Consider the following 20,984-nt stretch of genomic DNA (forward strand, 5'->3'; position numbering starts at 1 on the left):
CCTACTCCTGACGCTTGTGGAGAATTTCAAACAAGCAAAAAGAGCCACAGATCAGACCCGGGACTCAGATGCTAGAATCTATACACCACCCAAAAAGAACTCATGCAAAAGAAAACTGGAACCCAAGACGAAGAAAACTAAAAACATCAAAAATTTTAAGCCGTCTAGAAAAACCCAACACGTCAGTAAAAAACAGTGGCAGAAACTCTTCAACTTATTATCATCATCTCCTATACCCACAAAAAAAATCAAAGCTCAAGGCACCAAAGAGATCAACAAGGGAGACGCGCCAAAGACCAAACCCCTCCCCATATGTGAAAATAATCCCCCAAGTACACACAAAGAAATAAGCCCCCCCACAGCTGTTCTCCCCCTATGTTCGCCCAGCCTGACAAAAGCAACCAAACTACAGCTGGATGCTCCTGCCTTGAACCCTCCTAGGATCCCTGTAGCAACGGCAAACAGAAGTAAGTTGGGGATCTCCAATATAGACGGAAACCCGCGGGAACTCCAAGCCCCCAGTAGAAAGAAAGAATGGCTCCTGGTCCTAAGCCCGGAAAAGATGGTACTCACGAACTATCCAAAACCACTGGGTCCTTTCCCAGGGACAGACCGCGTGAGGCACCTGCTGACCATAATAAACAACATTCTACCTGGGGCAGTTAAGGCAACCGACATAGACAGTATAGACTACCTATATCAAGATGGACATTCAGTCCGCGCCCTGATCACATTTAAAGATCATAATCTGGTCAACTTTATCTTTAGAACAAGAAATCTATTCTCAAAGAAAGGAATAGATTTATTAAGAATCTTTGAAAACAGAGCCCCGCTAACCTCCCTACTGGCGGCCAAGGGGGAAGGGAGACCAGGAACAGAGGAACAGTACGATAGAGTGCACATGCAACAAAACCAACAAAACCAGAGCCTAGTGCATCAGCAGAAAAACAAAGCTCCTATTGAGACTCAACTTCATTCGAACGACAGAGAGGACTCTTTCTCCATAGAAGAACATGCCTTAATAAATCGGTTCTGGTCACTACAGACGCCAGCCCAAAGGGAAATCTTGGTTAGACTGGACACCCTGAGAAGCAGACTGACCAAAAAGGTGGCCCATGTTGAGACTACGGAAGGCTCACACACACGGCCTATATCCCCCAAGTGCCTAGTGGACAAGAGGACGGTGGGAGGCGCCTTTAAATGTGTAGATTCGGAAGACCAATCGCAGCCCCCGCTGGTGTATGGTAAGGCAAAACTAAAACAGACTGTCACATCTCCGAGTACCTGGTTCAACTATCTTAAACTCTCCCCAAATGAAATAGCTACTCCCCCAAGCCCAAACCACCCCCTTAAGTCCTCGGGAGCTATGGATAATCATTCCCTTATGCAGCAGATGCCTATTGACAAACTTAATGGGAGTGTTTTTTTAGATGTAAAGGGGTCACTGGACTCTGTGGACCCAACAAATCTACACCATGGAGGGACAGAGAATTAAAGCTGCTGTCCTGGAACATTGCAGGATGGCGCGCTAAGAAAAACAATCAACAATTTGCAATGTTTCTAAAGCGATTCGATATCATCCTCCTGCAGGAGACCTGGTACAGCGACCCCATTCTGTTCAATGGGTATTCTTGCCACTCCCTACTTGCTACTCCATCTGTGAGGGGAGGTAGGCCTAGTGGAGGTCTAGCTAGTCTCATCTCCACAGAGCTTGAACATTCCTTAAAAGCCCTCCCAAACTGCAATTCACTAGCCACGGCAGTCCTACTCAAAATTAAGAGAGATGCACTGGTAGTGGTCAATGTCTATCTGCCCCCCTGCCAAAAAAAATCTATAGTGAAAGCTAACTGGGCAGAGTTAGAGGCATTCTTAGAGTCCATAGAATCTTCCTACCCTTCTACACCGATCATAATCGGGGGGGATTTCAACGCCCGTATGGGTACTGATGATAACAACCTTTACAGCCAATATAATCAGATTCAGGACCCTGAAAGCCCAACCGAAGAATGCGTCTCACGACTTTCTAAAGATATTAAATGTAATTTCTCGGGGCTATGCCTAGCCCAGGTCGCAAAAGGAAGGGAGCTGATGATATTAAACGGTAGTAGGGAAGAGGACCACCCAGGGGAGTATACCCATTTTTTTCCCTCTCTTTTTTTTTTTCCTTGCCACAGAATTTTTTTTTTCTCGATTAAATTTTATTTTTTTCAATGCAAAATCATAACAAAAATTACAAACATTGAATCCAAAAAAATACTATACAAACAAACAAAACGGAACATACAAAAAAAAAAACACAGAAAAAAGGGGAACAAAACAGAACCAAACGAAAACGAAAAAGCACACATTTACAGGGGGGAAAAAACATATCACTACGTACATTTACACATATTGACTTCCTTCCTTTGTTCTAAAACCTCAGTAAATTTACTCTTACTGTATTGTTGTGTCTGGTTAAATTACTTTCATCTTTATACTTTTTTTATATATATACACCATTTATTTTTTCCTTTAACCCTGTAAAGCATCATTCATTACATACCAATATACTTACTCCAGAACAATGTTTTTTCATATACTCTTTTGCACAACCCCATTCTTTTAATAATTTCTGGTCCGATTGTCCCCTTATAAATGCTGTGAGTCTTGCCAGATTTATGTATTCACAAAATTTAATTTGCCAATCTTTCACTGATGGAATTTTCCTCCCTTTCCAGTTTTTTGCTATAAGCATCCTGGCAGCTGTTGTTGCATAAAGGAACACTTTCCTTTGATTTTCGGGAATATCGTTTGTAATTAAGCCTAAAAGGAATGCCTCTGGTTTTTTAATGAAAGATATTTTAAACATCTTTTTGAGTTCTTCGTAAATTTCGTTCCAGAATTGTTTAATAGGTCGGCATTCCCACCACATGTGAAACATTGTTCCTATTTCTTTTTTACATCTCCAACAGGTATTCGAATTTAATTTATAAATTTTAGCCAATTTTACCGGAGTTAAGTACCATTGGTACACCATTTTCATAAAGTTTTCTCTTATTGTGTAACATGCCGTGAACTTAATGTTTCCATAATTTCTCCCATTGTTCTAGCCGAATCACATATCCTATATCACATGCCCATTTGATCATAACTTCTTTTACTTCTTCATCCTTTAATTCCCATTCTAATAAGAAATTATACATTTTGGATATATATTTTTTTGAGTTTTGTAATAATACTTTTTGTAATTTTGATTCATCTTTTTCAAATCCTATTGTTTTATCCTGATTGAATATTTGTGCAATTTGGTGATATTGAAACCATGTAGTACAGTATTGGGTCACCTCTTCATATGGTCTTAATTTTAATTGGCCCTGTTCTTCCTTTAGGAGCTGCTGGTATGTCGCCATTTTTCCTATAGTATTCTTCTTTTTAACAGATGTTACTTCTAACAGTGAGACCCACCATGGGGTTTTCGGTTCTAACAACCTTCTATATCTCACCCAGACCTTGTATAATGCATTTCTAATTACATGGTTCAGGAATTCTTTATGTACTGCCACTTTATTATAAATTAGAGAGGCATGCCAACCATATCTGTTGTTCCATCCCTCCAAATCCAAAATGTCACTGTTATCCAATTTGATCCAATCCTTGATCCAAGTAAAGCATGCCGCATCATGATATAGTCTCAGGTCTGGGAGTCCAAAACCTCCCCTCTCTTTTATGTCGGTTAGTAATTTATATTTGATCCGTGGCTTTTTGCCTTGCCATATAAACTTTGTTAGGTCCGTTTTCCATTTTTTAAAACAATCATCTTTACCTATTATGGGAATCATTTGAAAAAGGAACAAGAGTTTTGGTAAAATATTCATTTTAATAGCCGAAATTCTACCCCAGAGTGTTAAATTCAATCTTGTCCAAGTTTCCATTTCTCTTTTTGTTTCTTCCCAGTTTTTTTTTATAATTATCTTCAAACAAATTTATATTTTTCATTGTTATTTGTATTCCTAGATATTTCACTTTTTTTACAATTTGTAATCCAAATTTTTCTACCAGTTCCTTTTTCTCTTGATCTCCCATGTTTTTTACCATTAGTTTCGTTTTTTCTTTATTCAAAGCAAAACCTGAGCCCCTTCCAAAGTTTCCCATTTTTTCTAGAGCCTTTGCTATGCTTTCCTTTGGGTTTTCCACCATTAAGACTAAATCATCTGCAAATGCCCTTATTTTGTATATTTTCTCTCCTAGGGATATTCCATTTATTTCTTGATCCAGTCTGATTTCTTGATTTAATATTTCCAAAACCAAAATGAATAATAACGGTGAAAGTGGGCACCCTTGTCTGGTGCCCTTCTGTATTTTAAAATAATCAGTTGTGTCATTATTTATTATTATATTTGCTTCTTGTTGTTCATAAATTGCTTTTAGCCCTCTTGTAATTTGGTCCCCCATGTCCATCTGGTCTAATAATATTTTTAGAAATTTCCATGATACTTTGTCAAACGCCTTTTCCGCGTCCACAAAAACAAAGGCTACCTTCTTACTCGGTTTCATGTCTAAATACTCGATCATATCAATCACTGTTCTTATATTATCACTCATTTTCCTGCCCGGCAAGAACCCTGCCTGCTCTTTATTTATGCAATCCTGCAAAACTGTCTTTAATCGTGTTGCCAATATTTGTGCGTAGATCTTATAATCATTATTTAGTAATGATATTGGTCTATAATTGGTTATAAACTCTTTATTTCGTCCTTGTTTTGGGATTACTACTATGTGAGCCTGTTTCCAGGTGTTGGGAATCTTCCCGTCTTCTAGTATTCTATTTAAGAGTGTCTTCATAGGTGATAATAATGGTTCCTCTAATTTTTTGTAATGTATTGCGGTAAGACCATCTGGACCTGGGGATTTTCCCAGTTTCATCTTAATTATCGCTTGATGAAGCTCTGTCGTGGTTATTGGGGAGTTTAGATCTTGAATCTTTTCTTTCTTAATTTTAGGTATATCCTTTCCATATAAATACTTTTTTATTTCATCCTCTGTCTCATTTCCTGCTTTATATAGCTTGTTATAATATTTTATAAAGCACTTTTTAACTTCTTCAGGATTATCTAAAGTTCTCCCTTCTTCCACTATTTTATCAATCAGTTTTTCCTTTTGTCTTTTTTTCAATTGCCAGGCTAGCATCTTTCCGGGTTTATTTGCAAATTCGAACGACCTTTGTTTCATCCATTTAATATTATCCTCAGTTTCACTATTTAATATTGCTGAAGCCTGGGTTTGTAATATTTTTAGTTTTTGGTTTATTAGTTCATTTTTTGGTTGTTTTGTTAATAATTTTTCATTTATTCCTATTTCTTTCCTTATTTGTTCTAGTTTTTGCTCTCTGATTCTTTTCCTTATTGCACTTTGTTGTATGTAAAAGCCTCTTATGAAAGCTTTACTTGCATCCCATATTGTCCTGATGTCTGTATCCTGTTCTTTATTTAATTCAAAAAATTCTTTCATTAGTTCTTGCGCTTTTTTCACAATCTTTTCGTCATTTAATATTCTTTCATTAAGTCTCCATCTTTTGTTAGTTTTCTTGTATTCCTTTAATTCTAATGTGACTGGGTTGTGATCTGTAATAATTTTGGTCTGTATTTCTGCTTTTTAAATTTTAGTTGTTAAATTATTTGATATACCCATTTTTCAAAGATGGGAGGAAGTGTGATAGACTATATTCTGATATCAAGATTCGCCTATAATTCTGTGTCGAAGTTTCAAGTGGGACATAACACCGAAAGCGACCACCTCCCACTAACTTTAGCGCTCAATGGCCCATCGTTTAACAAACCCACGGCTAACCTTTACTACACCCCCATTGTTAACCTGGGATCATTGGCCCCCAGAAGCATTAAATGGTCCCCCATGCTCAATACAGAGCTAACTCACCTCCTCCATTCGGAAGACGTGAAGACCATCTACTCAGCCATTGTATTAGCTAATACCGGGGAAAAGGCCATGGACTCGTTCAACGAGTTATTAGCAAGACTAAAGACCTTCCTAACAACTGAGATACTTAACTCTGTTACAAAGCGGGCAAAGGATCAAGAGAGTTGGTTTGATTTGGAGTGTAGACAAGCAAGGAAACGTTTGAGATCAACCTATCGGAATTACAGAAACTCCGGAGCACCCTCGCTATTTATGGCCTACATCTATTTAAGACGAAATTACAAACAGCTATTAAAGGTAAAAAAACAAAAAGCTGAGAGATTGGCCTGGTGTAGATTAGTGAAGGCCTCGAATGACAAAGACTCAACCTCCTTCTGGCGTACCATTAGGGGGCTCCTGGGCCAAGAGCAGATTGGTCCCACATGTACTGTAGAACCCCAGGAGTGGATGAAATATTTCCAAACCCTCTTCTATGACGACAAAGCTCAGCACAACGATCCAAGTGCCTACTCTGAGAATTTACCATATTGGCCTCCTGTCTCCATAGAGGAGGTGGGGAAACTAATTGCCCAACTGAAAAACAACAAAGCTCCGGGCATAGACTACATTCCAGCAGAGCTCCTGAAGAACAATACCAGTTGGTGGGCTCCTATAATGGCGTCAATATTTACATACATCGATTCAACAGGCATAATCCCTGGTTGCTGGACAGAGGCAGTAATCATCCCAATCTATAAAAAGGGTCCTATGGCAGACCCAGCGAGCTACAGACCCATTAGCCTCCTCCCCATTCCCAGCAAATTGTACGCCAAACACCTCCACATCAAACTAATTGACTGGATGGAAACTGAGGCAGTTCTGGCAGAGGAGCAAGCCGGCTTCAGACAGGGCAGAACAACAATAGACCATTGCTTCGTATTAGCACATCTCATTGACAAATATGTCAATAAAACACGTGGGATTCTATACGCAGCATTTATTGACCTGAAGGCGGCCTTTGACTCGATTTCACGAGTCAAACTCAATGCTACCAACATTGACAAAAGATTACTATTCTTGATAAAAAGCCTATATAAAGACTCCAAGTTATATGTAAGAGCCTCAGTAAATGGGCAACTAATTGGCCCTGTACCAGCCACCAAAGGAGTCAAGCAGGGTTGCATTCTAGCCCCAGCCTTATTTAACTTATATATAAATGACATGGTCAAACACCTAACATCCCCGGAGTTTCATGCCCCCAAACTGGCCGAAAAATCAATTTCAGCGCTCCTCTATGCAGACGAAGCGGTTCTCTTATCTCGAACTAAAGTAGGCCTCAAAAGGCTACTAAGAGAATTCCCAGCTTACTGCAGGAGAGATCAATTGGTGGTTAATCACCAAAAAACTAAAGTCATGGTCTTCGCTAGGAGACACAGACATCACAGATGGGAGATGGACAATCAGCCAATAGAAAAGGTCAAAATTTTCAAATACCTCGGAGTAGTTTTCCAGTCAACAGGGGCCTGGGAGGCCCACCATAAATATGCTAGGGAAAAAGCATCTCAAAGCGTCAAAATACTGTCTCGCTTTTACTTTACGAAGGGGGGCAGACATATCCCAGCAGCTTTGGAGGTCTTTCAAGCAAAACCCTTGGCGCAACTACTCTACGGGGCCCAAATCTGGACGGGAAATCATTGCCGCACACTTGAAACGGTCCAGTCTAAATTCTTAAGACAGATTCTAGCCGTTCCATCATGCGTACCAAATGCGGCCCTACGGCTGGAGACTGGCCTCCTCTCCGTCGAGACCCGGACCTGGATAAGAACATTCAACTATTGGCTTCGTTTAAATTTAAACCCATCCGGACTATTACCTCTAGTAGCACGAGATGCTCATAGAAGTCGGTGGTCCAAAGTAGTGCATCAAAAACTACTTACATGTGGCCTACAAGCACAGCATCTTCTGAAAATGGGTCTCCCCAAGGCAAAAACCATTATTGATCAGCGCATGAAGGATATTGAGCAGCAGAATAATCTGGCCTATATTAAGAAATTTAGTGCTTGGTACGCTTATCTGCCCCCCTCCCATTTTGATTTTCGGGCACCTTATTTGTCTACCTTAACCATTCCAAAACTTAGGCGGGGCTTTACACTGGCCAGACTAAATATGTTACCGTCAGCTGTTCTTGAAGGTAGATATCAAAAAATTCCATTTGAGAACCAGCTCTGCCCCTGTGGAGCTGGCTATGTAGAGACGGTGTCACACGTTCTCTTGTCTTGCTCCCTATATAAAGATCTCAGGGACGAGACCATTACGCTGCTCCTATCTGCCATCCCGGGCCGCTCTTGCGAAGCCAAATTGTTCTCACTTCTAGCCGACCAGAACAGCTCGACAACAGAGAAGGTTGCCAAATTTATCGAGAGAGCAATGAGACTGAGAGCTGGTATCTGAATGATATCAGTGTCGTCACCCGGGTTCCTCGCCTAGGTTTTTATGATTATTATCATTATGTTTTATTATTATTATTTTATTACTTCTGCCAAGTTTTAAGTACTGAGATTATTAATTTACCTAGGGTTTTAATAGGTCACGAGATTTTAACTATATCTGTAATGTATTCCTGTTGGTGTTTGTCCTTTGATGCTATGGCCTGTCGGCTATGCAAATAAAATCTGTATCCTATCCTTCTCCAGCTAGGAGAGAGTAAGCGGGGCTTCTTTAGCCCCACGCGCGCTCTCCCGGCTGGAGAGGTGGCGCGCGGCTAAAGAGGCTCCTACCATAGCCACGCGTCACCTCTCCAGACAGGAGAGGGTCGCGGGGGGGGGGGCTGCTTTAGCCCCACGCGTGCTCTCCCGGCTGGAGAGGTGACGCACGGCTATAGAGGCTCCTGCCATAGCCACGCGTCACCTCTCCAGCCGGGAGAGGGTCACGGGGTGCTTCTTTAGCCCCGCGTGCGCTCTCCCGGCTGGAGAGGTGACGCACAGCTATAGAGGCTCCTGCCATAGCCGCACTTCACCTCTCCAGCCGGGAGAGAAGTCGAGGAAACAATAATTTATAATTTAAATTTTTTCCAATCTTCTTCCATTGACTCTTCTCCCTGGTCTCGGATTCTGCCGGTCATTTCCGCCATTTCCATGTAGTCCATCAGCTTCATCTGCCACTCTTCCCGGGTGGGTAGATTTTGTGTCTTCCAATACTGTGCGATGAGTATTCTTGCTGCTGTTGTGGCGTACATAAAAAAAGTTCTATCCTTCTTTGGCACCAATTGGCCGACCATGCCCAGGAGAAAGGCTTCTGGTTTCTTCAGGAAGGTATATTTAAATACCTTTTTCATTTCATTATATATCATCTCCCAGAAGGTCTTAATCCTTGGGCACGTCCACCAAAGGTGAAAGAAAGTACCTTCAGTCTCATTACATTTCCAACATTTATTATCGGGCAAATGATAGATTTTTGCCAGCTTGACTGGTGTTATGTACCACCTGTAAATCATTCATTAAATTCTCCTTTAAGGCATTACATGCCGTAAACTTCATACCTGTGGTCCATACCTGTTCCCAGTCAGCCATCATAATGTTATGCCCAACATCTTGTGCCCATTTAATCATAGCAGATTTCACCGTTTCATCTTGAGTATTCCATTTCAGCAGCGAGTTATACATTCTAGACAGATTCTTAACTTTGGGTTCTAACAATTCTGTTTCTAATTTTGATTTTTCCACCTGGAAGCCTATTCTTTTGTCCAAATTATATGCCTCCATTATTTGATAATAATGGAGCCAATCTCTCACTCTATTTTTCAATTTTTCAAAACTGCAATTTTAGCCTGTCTCCCTCTTGCTCCAGAATTTCCCAATACTTCGGCCATTTGGCCTCCATATTAAGTTTTTTCAATGCCTTCGCTTCCATTGGTGACAACCATCTTGGGGTTTTATTTTCTAGCAAGTCCTTATACCTTATCCAAACATTAAACAATGCTTTCCTGATAATATGATTCCTAAAGGCCCTATTTTAACCTTGTCATACCACAAATATGCATGCCAACCAAATACATTGTTAAAACCTTCCAAATCCAAAACATCAGTGTTTTCAAGAAGCATCCATTCTTTCAGCCAGCAAAATGTGGCTGATTCATAATAGAGTTTAAGGTCTGGCAGGGCAAATCCACCTCTTTCTTTAGCATCTGTTAATATCTTAAATTTTATTCGAGGCTTCTTGCCCTGCCAGACAAATCTAGAGATATCTCTCTGCCACTTCTTGAAACAATCCATTTTATCCACAATTTGCAATGTTTGAAAGAAAAACAGCATCCTTCAGCAATACATTCATCTTTATAACAGCAATTCAGCCTAGCAGTGATAGTTTCAAGTTTGACCATATTTCTAAATCCTTTTTCACTTCAGACCAGCATTTTTCATAGTTATCCTTGAATAAGTTCACATTCTTAGTAGTCATATTAACCCCCAAATATTTCACTTTCTTAGCCAGTGTTAGTCCTGTCTCCTTCTGAAACTTTTCTCTCTCCATCGCAGTTAGGTTTTTCTCTAAAACCTTGGTTTTCATTTTGTTTAACTTAAAGCCTGCTACCTGACCAAAATCTTGAATCAATTCCAATGCTCTTTTAGTACTAGATTCTGGCTCCTGCTGCCCAGGAGGACTCCCTGTGTGAGTGCCTGAGGGCCCTGCTCTTGCCACTTACCATCTGGCCTGGGGCGGGGCCTGAAGCCTCAAAAGGACTGCTCTGCTGCCCAGGAGGACTCCCTGTGTGAGTGCCTGAGGGCCCTGCTCCTTCCTGCCACTTACCACCTGGCCCAGGGCGGGGCCTGACGGGCCTCACAAGGACTGCTCCTGCCACCTACTATCTGGCCCAGGGTGGGGCCTCACAAGGACAGTTGTTGCCACTGATGCTGCTACTGCCCAGGAGGACCTGGAGGGGTGCAGAGTTATTTTTAACATGTTTTAAAATCTCCCTTTCCCTTTAGATTTTTTATATATGGGGGGGGGGGGGGTGGGATGGATGTTTGGGTGGGCTTGGGAATTTGTTAGATTTTGATGAATTTGTAATTTTGGCAGTTTTTATTTGTATTGTTTTATTGTTTTCTGGGCTGTTTTTGTTTTTTGTTTTTTATTGTTTTAAGGTTTTATTATTTTTGGCTGTGGAAGAATAACATTAATTGCCATCAACGGAGGCTACTATGAGGCTTGGGATTGCTACCGTGGAGGGGTGAGGGAGGTATGGCGGTGGGGGCAGATGTTATAGGCGAAGGGGATCGAGATATGGATATGCTCGTACCCCTTCCAATCTGCGCCTCATCCCGAGGGACGAGGGTACGGTGAGCAAGGATAACTCACCTCCGTCACTGGTGTTGTGCAATGCCAGGTCTATAGGCAACAAAACCGCCACCCTGCGAGATTTCTTCACCTAGCAGGGGGTTGACCTGGCTTGTGTGACAGAGACCTGGGTGCGCGAAGGGGAAACTGTTACCTTCCGAGAGATGGTGCCCCCGGGTTTCTCCGTCCTCCACCAGTCACGGACTGTGGGCCGGGGGGGAGGGGTGGCATTATTAATCCGGGAAGATTGTCCTTTCAGGGCTCTACCATCACCATCGATCCCCGGCATTGAATGTGTTGGCCTAGTGTGGGGCTCCGAGGAGAGCTTGGCTGTCTGGCTGGTGTACCGGCCATCTAGCGCACCAGCAGCCACCCTGTCAGGCCTAATGGAGGCGGTGGCCGGCTGGGCCTTGGAGTTCCCTAACCTATTGGTATTGGGGGACTTCAACATCCATGCTGATGCCACTCCCTCCTCACAGGCTCTGGACCTGGTGTCTTCCATGGCGACACTAGGGCTCTCCCAGTTTGTTTCGGGCCCCACACATCAAGCAGGCCACACGCTGGATTTGATCTTTGGCGTAGGTATAGATGTGATCAGGTCTCCTTCGATGAAGGTACCATGGTCTGATCACTACGCTCTGAAAGCCAGGATTGACTTTCCACCCCCACCCTGCTTAGGTGGCGAGCCGATTTGGGCTCGCCCGCAGAGGCTGATGGACCCTGATAGATTCCGCCAAGCCTTGCGGGACCTTGCTCCCCCTGGCGACTCATTGACTGAGCTTGTTGAGGGCTGGAATACCCAGCTCCTGGCAGCCATCGATGAGATCGCATCTAAGCGCCCTCTGCGACCCCGCAGAAACCAGGCTCCCTGGTTTACCGAGGAGCTCCGGAAAATGAAGTGGGACCTCAGACGGCTAGAGCGAGTATGGCGGGGTGCCCGTGACGGAGCCTCAAGAACATCTTATAGGGCTTTTATGAAAACCTACGAGATGGCAGTGAAGGCTGCTAAGAAGTCTTACTTCTCGGCCTCCATTGCATCCGCTAGTTCTCGCCTGGCGCAATTATTTAGTGTAATCAGGTCTTTAACGTCCCTTGAGGGACAGCCAAATTTAAATAACAATTTGACACACAGCTGTGAGGCATTTGCGAGCTTTTTTGCGGAGAAGGTCTTGTTGCTCCGCCATGACCTCCCTGCCAATTTGGATACAATAAAGGAACTGGAGGCCCCTCGACTGTCCTCAGGTCCAGTATTGGACCACTTTGACCGGATATCCCCAGCCGATGTGGACAGAATCCTCCGAGCTGGAAAGCCCACCACCTGTCCTCTCGACCCATGCCCGTCTTGGCTGATTAGAGCGTGTCCAGATGAGGTGCGGGCCCTCCTGGGGGATATCATCAATTTGTCCCTTTGTACGGGGACATTCCCAGGGGAATTGAAGGAGGTAGTGGTGCGCCCGCTCTTAAAGAAAACATCATTAGATCCTTTAGATCTATCCAATTACCGCCCGGTTTCGAATCTTCCATTCCTGGGTAAGGTGATTGAGAGAGCGGTTGCTGAACAGCTTGGTGGGTTTCTGGATGAAACATCGGCTCTCGATCCATTCCAGTCCGACTTCCGCGCTGGTCATGGGACCGAGACGGCTCTGGTTGCCCTAACAGATGATCTTCGTAGACAGCTGGATCGAGGTGGGTCGGGGCTGCTGATTCTTCTAGATCTGTCAGCAGCTTTCGACATGGTCGATCACGAACTTCTGGACCACCGCCTTGCCGACGTGGGGATCCAGGGCACAGTCCTTCAGTGGCTGCGCTTGTTTCTCTCTGGTCGGGGACAGAGGGTGGCGCTTGGGGGGGAATTGTCATCGCGCCACTCCTCGGTGTGTGGAGTACCTCAGGGTGCGATACTCTCCCTGATGCTTTTCAACATCTTTATGCGCCCCCTCGCCCAGCTTGTCCGGAGTTTTGGGCTGGGTTACCATCAGTATGCTGATGACACCCAACTCTATCTGTTGATGGATGGCCATCCTGACTCGGCCCCAGACACACTGACCAGATGTTTGGAAGCTGTGGCTGGACAGTTACGTGGGAGCCGGTTGAAGCTAAATCCTTCAAAGGCAGAGGTCCTGTGGCTGGGACGGGACGATATGGGATTGGGGGGGCAACTCCCATCTCTTACGGGGGCACAATTAGTGCCAGCACCGTCTGTTAAGAGTTTGGGTGTAATCTTCGACACCTCCCTTTCCATGGAGGCGCAGATTGCACCTACAACAAAGGCGGCATTTTTCCATCTCCGCCAAGCTAAGCAGTTGGCTCCTTACCTCTCTCGCCCTGACCTAGCCACTGTGATCCACGCGACGGTCACCTCCAGACTGGATTATTGTAACTCGCTCTACGTGGGGCTGCCCTTGAGACTGACCCAGAAACTCCAGCGGGTGCAGAATGCTGCAGCGAGACTCCTTACGGGGTCTTCGCTGCGAGATCACATTCACCCGGTGCTATACCAGCTGCACTGGCTCCCGGTGGAGTACAGGATCAGGTTTAAGGTGCTGGTTTTAACCTTTAAAGCCCTATACGGCCTAGGACCCTCGTACCTACGGGACCGCCTCTCCTGGTATGCCCCACAGAGAAACTTACGGTCTTCAAATAAAAACATCTTGAAGGTCCCAGGCCACAGAGAAGTTAGGCTGGCCTCAACCAGAGCCAGGGCTTTTTCGGCCGTGGCTCCGATTTGGTGGAACACTCTGTCACAAGAGACCAGGGCCCTGCAGGACTTGACATCTTTCCGCAGGGACTGCAAGACAGAACTGTTCCACCAGGCCTTTGGCCAGGGCACAGCCTGACTCCCTCCCTCGGCAATCTTCGCAGAGCTCTGGCCCAATGGTTGCCAGTGTCTTGAATTAATTAATTTTATAATTGAATGATTTTAGAGTGTTGTTTGTGCTGTACTTTTGTACTGTTTTATTGTTGTTAGCCGCCCTGAGCCCGGTTTCGGCTGGGGAGGGCGGGATATAAATAATATTTATTATTATTATTATTATTATTATTATTATTATTATTATTATTATTACCAAGTCATCAGCAAATGCTTTCAATTTGTACTGTTTAGCCCCAACTTGTGTCCCTTTAACCGATTGGTCCCTTCTTATCATATTTAGCAAAACCTCCAGGACTGATATAAAGAGCAGTGGAGAGATTGGGCACCCTTGTCGCGTTCCTTTCTCAATCTTAAACTTTTCTGTCACCACATTGTTCACAATTAGTTTGGCCTTCTGTTCTGCATAAATTGCACCTATACCATTTCCAAAACCCTCACCCACTCCCATCCCCTGTAAATTCTTTTTCATGAAACTCCAAGAAATTTTGTCAAAGGCTTTCTCCGCATCCACAAATATCAAAACTGCTTTAGTGTTGATCTTCACCTGTAGTTTCTCAATAATATTAATTATGTTTCTCGTATTGTCAGACAAGTGTCTACCGGGGAGAAAGCCCGCTTGATCTTTATGAATACTTCTGTTAATACTTTTTTTAATCTTTTGGCCAGTATATCTGCAAAAATTTTGTAATCCACATTAAGCAGTGAAATGGGGCGGTAGTTCTTAAGTTGTGTCTTTTCAGTCTCTGTTTTCGGTATAAGTGTAATATAAGTCTCTTTCCACGACTCTGGTGCCTTTTTCCCCTCCAATATTTCATTGCAGACTTCCTTTAAAAGTTGTATTAACCATTCTTTCAAAGATCTGTAGTATCTTGAAGTCAGTCCATCTGGTCCTGGAGATTTACCCAGTTGCATGTTCTGTATGGCCCCTTCTACTTCCTGCTCTGTGATTTTATGGTTCAACATTAACTTACTTTCCTGAGAGATTTTTTGTAGTCCATTAACTTCCAGAAATCTATCAATGTCCATTTCTTTCTGTTTCTCCTGTGTATACAATTGTTTAAAATACCTCTGGAAGCACTTTCTAATTTCCAAAGGATTCTGTATATTCTTTCCTTCCACTTCCAAATTCGTAACTGTGTTAAGTTTTTGTCTTTTTTTCAATTGCCATGCCAGAAGCTTCCTACACTTATTTGCCGATTCAAATGTCTTTTGTCTCATCTGTTTAATCTTCCATTCTATCTCCTCGTTCATCATTTTCATATATTGTGCTTGGTATAACTTTATCTCTTTCAGAATCTCTTGCAACTTTGGTTTCACCCTCAGTTTTTTCTCTCCTTCCATTATTTTTTCCAGGATTTTATCTTTTTTCTCATTTTGTGTTCTTTTCTTAATTGCATTCTGTTGTATCAAAAAACCTCTCATGACCGCCTTACTTGCGTCCCAAATTACTCTTTTTTCCACTGTAGTATTCATGTTTATCTCAAAATAGTCTCTCAGAGTTTTTTGGGCCTTCTTGGTCAGTTCCTCACTTCGAAACAGGGCATCATTCATTCTCCATCTAAAGGAACCAGTTGGTGTCAATTTCATTTCCATCTTCACAGCGTTATGGTCGGAGCAAGTTTTAGGGCTGATTTCTACTTTATTGGTCTTCGGTGCCAGTCCTCTAGTTACCCATATTTGGTCAATTCTTGTCCATGTCATCTTAGCCTCAGAAAAGAAATTTCCCTCTCTTCCTAAGGGATTCTTTGTTCTCCAGATGTCAACTAAATCCATATTTTCAGTCATGTCAAAAAATGTTTTTGGTAGTCTACCATCCTTGGTGACTACCTGTCTCTGTGCCTTATCCATGTTTGTGGACACTACTCCGTTCATATCTCCCATCAAGATCATATTATATTCCATATAGTCCATCAGGGTCTCATGTAGCTTCTTAAAAAATTCAGATTTTCCTTCATTTGGTGCATAAATGCCTACTATCAAGAATTTCTCTCCCTGTGATTGAATTTCAATTGCAACAATTCTTCCTTGTTCATCTTTAAACATAAATTTCGGTGATAGGCTCTCTTTTGCATATAGGACTACTCCTCTTTTTTTAACTTTATCTGATGAAATAAATTCTTGGCCCAATCTTTTGTTAATTAATATCTTCCTGTGCAACCTTGTCACATGTGTTTCTTGCAAACAAATCAAGTCCAATTGTTCTTTTTTAAGTAAGTGAAAGATTATCCTCCTTTTTTCAGGGGAGTTAGCGCCATTAATGTTCCAGTTTAATATTTGCAATGCCATTATGTAGTTACTTTTGTTTCCCTCCAACTGCGCCAAGTGCTTGCTCTTCTTCCGTCGGTGGTGTGTTCGTTAGATCCAGTCCGTAGTTTAGTGTTGCTACGTCCAGAATTCCTCTTTTTGGGTCAAATGCTCTCTGCTCTGACTCTCTATCTGGTGATCCTCTGTTTGTCACTTTTGGCTCTTTTCCAAGTTCCTTCTGCAGATCTTCCTCGTATTTATTCAGAAACTTATCTCTGTCTTCCTCTGATCTTATTTTTATCTTCCTTCCTTTAAAGGTGAAAGAGAGACCTTGAGGGAATTCCCACCTGAAAATAATTTGATTCCTTCTCAACAAAGCAGCCAATCCGCCGTAGTTGGACCTAAGATCCAAAAGATATTTCGGAATATCTTTCAATATTTCCACTCTTGACTGCTTTATTACTAAGGTCTTCTGGTAGTGCCGGCTTAGGATTGTATCTCTTTCTTCTTTGGTTCTTAAGGTAATCAAACAGTCTCTTACTCTATTCTTCCCTTTCTTCCCTCCTCTTCCAAGCCTGAAGGCCCTCACAATTCTAAATTCCTCTTGTTCCAACTTCCAAAATTCTACAAATTCCTGCGTGAGGAAATCTGCCAGGTTATCCTTTTCCACCTCAGGTATTGCTCTGATCCTCAGATTGACCTGTTTTTCCTTGAGCTCGATCATAGAAAGTTTCAATTTATGATCCTCAAGTTGTCTCACCAGGTCTGGAACGCTTTCTGTTTCCAGTTGGGCTAATTTAGCTTCCACAACAGCAGCTTTTTCCTTGGCCTCCTGTGCAGTCTGCCGTGTCAAATTAGATTCTTTAATCAATTTTTCAATAGATTCTGCATTACTATTGGCTTTTTGTTCCACGTTGATCAATCTTTCTGTATTCTTGTCAATTTTCCTGTTTGCGTCATCTACTTTTTGGTTTGTCTCATCCACTTTCCTGTTAGTCTCTTCTACTTTTTTATTTGTGTCGTCTGCTTTTTTAGTAAGTTGTTCCAATGAATCATTTATCTTCTTTAATGCAATAGCCACAGCTTCGTCTGTTGCCATTTCTTTTAATTTAGGTTGAGGTGGGGCAGGTGGAGTAGTAGACCCAGATACCGAGGCTCTTCGCGGCCACGGTTTCCCAGACCTTGTTGTTGATATATTTATTTTTTCTTTCCCATCTGCCATAACAATTCCACAGCTCAAGGTTAGATCTCACAGTCCCAGAGTCAAAACATGCAGTAGGAAAATTCCAACGCTTGTAGCACTTGTAGCAGTTGTAGCAATTTCAAAAGTTCCCTCTAGAGGGACAAAGTTACTAATTAAATTTATCTTGAGTCAAAATATCTCTTTTTTAAGCTTAGCTGCAACAGTAGAATTAATTTTGTTTCTAGTCCCTTTGCCCTTTTTGTAGCAGAGAAAGACAGGTTAAAACAATGTTTCACTCTTATTTAGAAAGCTGTCAGTGAACGTTCCTGTCAGAGCTGGCTCCTGGTCCCAGCTCACAAAGGACCAACGCTGGCCGGTAGTAAAGTATCAAAGTCTTTATTGAAGAATAGTTTCCATTTCCAAACCTCAGCGCCCCAGCTCTACGTCCAGAGTTTAGACCGGCGAAGCTCCGTCTGAATCTCCGCCCCCTGTGCACCAGTTTAAGACTCTAATCTTACTCCACCTCTCCCTTCTCTCCTTTCTCCGCTGGGTCCTACTGCCCCCCGGGGTCTCCTCCCTCCTGGACTCCTCTGACGCAGACGTGGACCCTCCTGACTCCTCCCGCTCTCTTCGGCGGGCTTTAGGACTTGGCTCCCTACCCGGGCTGCCAACTGTGCCGCCTTCCTGTACATTTGAACTTGGCGCGCGCGCGCGTTTAACCTTCCTCTTAACCGTTTCCTCGCTCCCTGACAGAGGTGTGGTCAATCCTGCCTCATGTTCTCCCGCTGGTAGCGCGCCGCCTGATCCCGATGCCTGGGACTCCTCCCCCCTACTTCTCTCTGGTGTGGACGCTGGTCCCGATTTCCAGCTGCTGCTCTCTGAGTCCCCTCTGGCCCCTTCTCCCTGAAGTGCCCCCCTGGGTACTCCCCTTGCCCTGACCATGGGAGCCCCTCTTTGTGAATCCTCTGATTCACTGGACAGACTCAGAGACCTCGGATCGCTGTCATCGCTGACATTTCCTTCGGACTCCTCCCCTTCGCTCTCCATTTCCTCCCTCTCCTGTGCCTCTGCTCCTGAACCCCTGACAGTTCCCAATACAGCCGGTGCGCATTCCAATGGCAGCCCGGTTCCAGGGTCTGAGTGACGGAGCTTTTAGCCCTCCCCTTGCCTCTCCGCAGGCCAATTCAGTCACAAAAGAAGCCCCCCCCCTCTTCTCCTGCTTCCAAGGGGGGGATTTACTATTTTCAATACTAGAAATATGTATTTTATTGTTTATTTTCCAAGGCTTTAGCTCAGTCTCTTTGCTTCCGTCTATTTACAAAAAGGGGAAGGCGGACTTCCTGTTTCTAACCTCCCCCGTTCGTAGCCAAATTCAGTAATTTTTCTCCTTTTAAAAGTTCCAAATTCCACTTTACTCACGGGTTGTTGTCAAATGTTCCAAATTTTCCAAGAAAAAGTCAGCACTCTCCAGCGAAGGTTTAGCGGCTTCACTCCACAGAAGTAGCGGTCGATTCACAGCACCGCGCCACACCCCCCCCCACTCCGGTAGGGATCACCCCTAAAAAAAGAGGGTCCCTTGCATTTGGGGGGGGGCGCAAACGGTGCCCGCCGAATCCCAGGCTCACAGGCTTCACCCGCCTGTGATTTCTGAAGGGTCTCTGCCTTCGCCGCGGCAGCCAGACCCGATTTCTGCAGAGCAAATTCCTCCCTGTCGGAGAAATTCCTCCCTCGCCGATGGCGCTAACCCGGAAGTTCGCTTGCTGATATATTTAGTATAAAAGGAGCTTTTGTTTTTGGTATTAAAACCTTGTTAAAGTTATTTTTATCCTTTTAATGCATGGTCTCCCCAGCAAGCTTTCTGCAGCGCAACTAAACTGCAAATAGCCAACAATACTTGCTCTAGCCATCTGAGATCCCGCTTCATTTTCTGGAGCTCCTCAGTAAACCAAGGGGCCTGGTTTTGATGGGGTCGCAGGGGGTGCTTAGGCGTGATCTTATCGATAGCCGCCAAGAGCCGGTTATTCCAGTCCTCGACAAGGTCATCTAATGAGTTTCCAGGAGGAGCAGGGTCCTGCAAGGCCTAACGGAATCTATCAGGATCCATCAGCCTTCGCAGGGGAGGAGCGGGAAGTCAATCTTGGCTTTCAGAGCATAGTGATCAGACCATGGCACTTCCACAGGGGGGAGCATGATCACATCTATGCCAGCACCAAAGATCAGATCCAGCGTGTGGCCTGCTTGATGAGTGGGGCCCAAAACAAACTGGGAGAGCCCTAGTGTTGCCATGGAAGAGGTTGGAAAGAGGAAAAATAAGTAAATACACTCTTCTGACTGTGTGTTATCCTTCAGCAGAAATGAATTTTAAGTGTCCAGTGTGTTGGAAAAACTTCTGAATTCAAGTGCCAGCTTTTGGCTGTGCTTTGCACTGAACCATAAGTCTCTTCTTCTGCCCCTTGCAGCCGGGTGGTTCGCAAATCCATTGCCAGAGTGCTGACAGTCATTAACCAGACCCAGAAGGAAAACCTCAGGAAGTTCTACAAAGTGAGTTTGAAGTTTCATTTAAACTTTATTTTTCTGTGGCCCACCCTTTTTCTTGCAGTTGCTTTTGGTGGATCAAGGGGGGGGGGACTCCCAGTGAAAGTGTTGGCACCATGTTCATAATGGGTTGCATCAAATGTTGGTCATACTCAAAAGAGCACATGTCAGGACTTCCGGGTCGAGCGCCATCGGTAATGGAGGCATCCCTCTGATCTCCGGAGGGAGAGCTCTTAAGAAGTTTGGGTTCTACCGCAACGGCGATGCGGGGGACCCTTGAAATCGTAGGCGGAGGAAGCCTACGACCGTGGGACTCGGCGGGCACCTTTTGCGCCCCCCCCAAATCGTTAATGGCGTCCAGTACGGGCTCCGGAGCGTGGCGGGGTTTGTGGCGCGGTGCTGAGAGTCGACTGCTGCTTCTTTGGAGCGACGCCGCACAGCTGTTACCGGAGAGCGCCGGCTTTTTCCTGGGACAATTCGGACTCTAAAAGATCTACCCATGAGTAGGGGAAATACCAGATTTTAAAGAAACGCGGATATTAAACGCGGAACTTAAATTGGATTTAATTTGGACTCAAAATATAAGAAAGAATTGATTGGAAACCGAAGCGGTAAGGCTTAAACAGGAAGTCAGCCTTCCGCTCTGTAGATAGAACAAAGCAAAGAGCTTGCGAGCTAAAACTTTGAAAGTCGTTTTTAAAAGGAATTAAAATCTGAATGTCTAAAGAGAGATTCCCCCTCCAGTAAGCAGGAGAGGAGGGGGAAGAATTGAAAGACATTTTTTCTTGCATGAAAAGACTTATAAGATTAAGAACCACCGCTCCGACGCCTGGACTCGGGCTGTCAAAGGACAATATAAGCCTTACAGAGGAATCGCGGAAGATATTTTTTGACACTTAACTCTGCAAAAATTAAATACAGAGTTTC

The 20,984-nt window shown here is 43.9% G+C and overlaps 1 protein-coding gene across 1 annotated transcript in view; it reads left to right on the forward strand.

Annotated features, from left to right (window-relative positions):
- Positions 1-20,984, forward strand: part of LOC310668866 (large ribosomal subunit protein uL29-like) — a 455,615-nt gene that overhangs the window by 359,466 nt on the left and 75,165 nt on the right. The window contains exon 3 of the mRNA XM_083422227.1: positions 19,982-20,063. Within this exon, the coding sequence (XP_083278353.1) occupies positions 19,982-20,063 (82 nt within the window). The remainder of the gene's footprint in view (positions 1-19,981; positions 20,064-20,984) is intronic.

Source organism: Podarcis tiliguerta (genome assembly GCF_965153285.1).
Source record: "Podarcis tiliguerta genome assembly, chromosome: W".
NCBI lineage: Eukaryota > Metazoa > Chordata > Lepidosauria > Squamata > Lacertidae > Podarcis > Podarcis tiliguerta.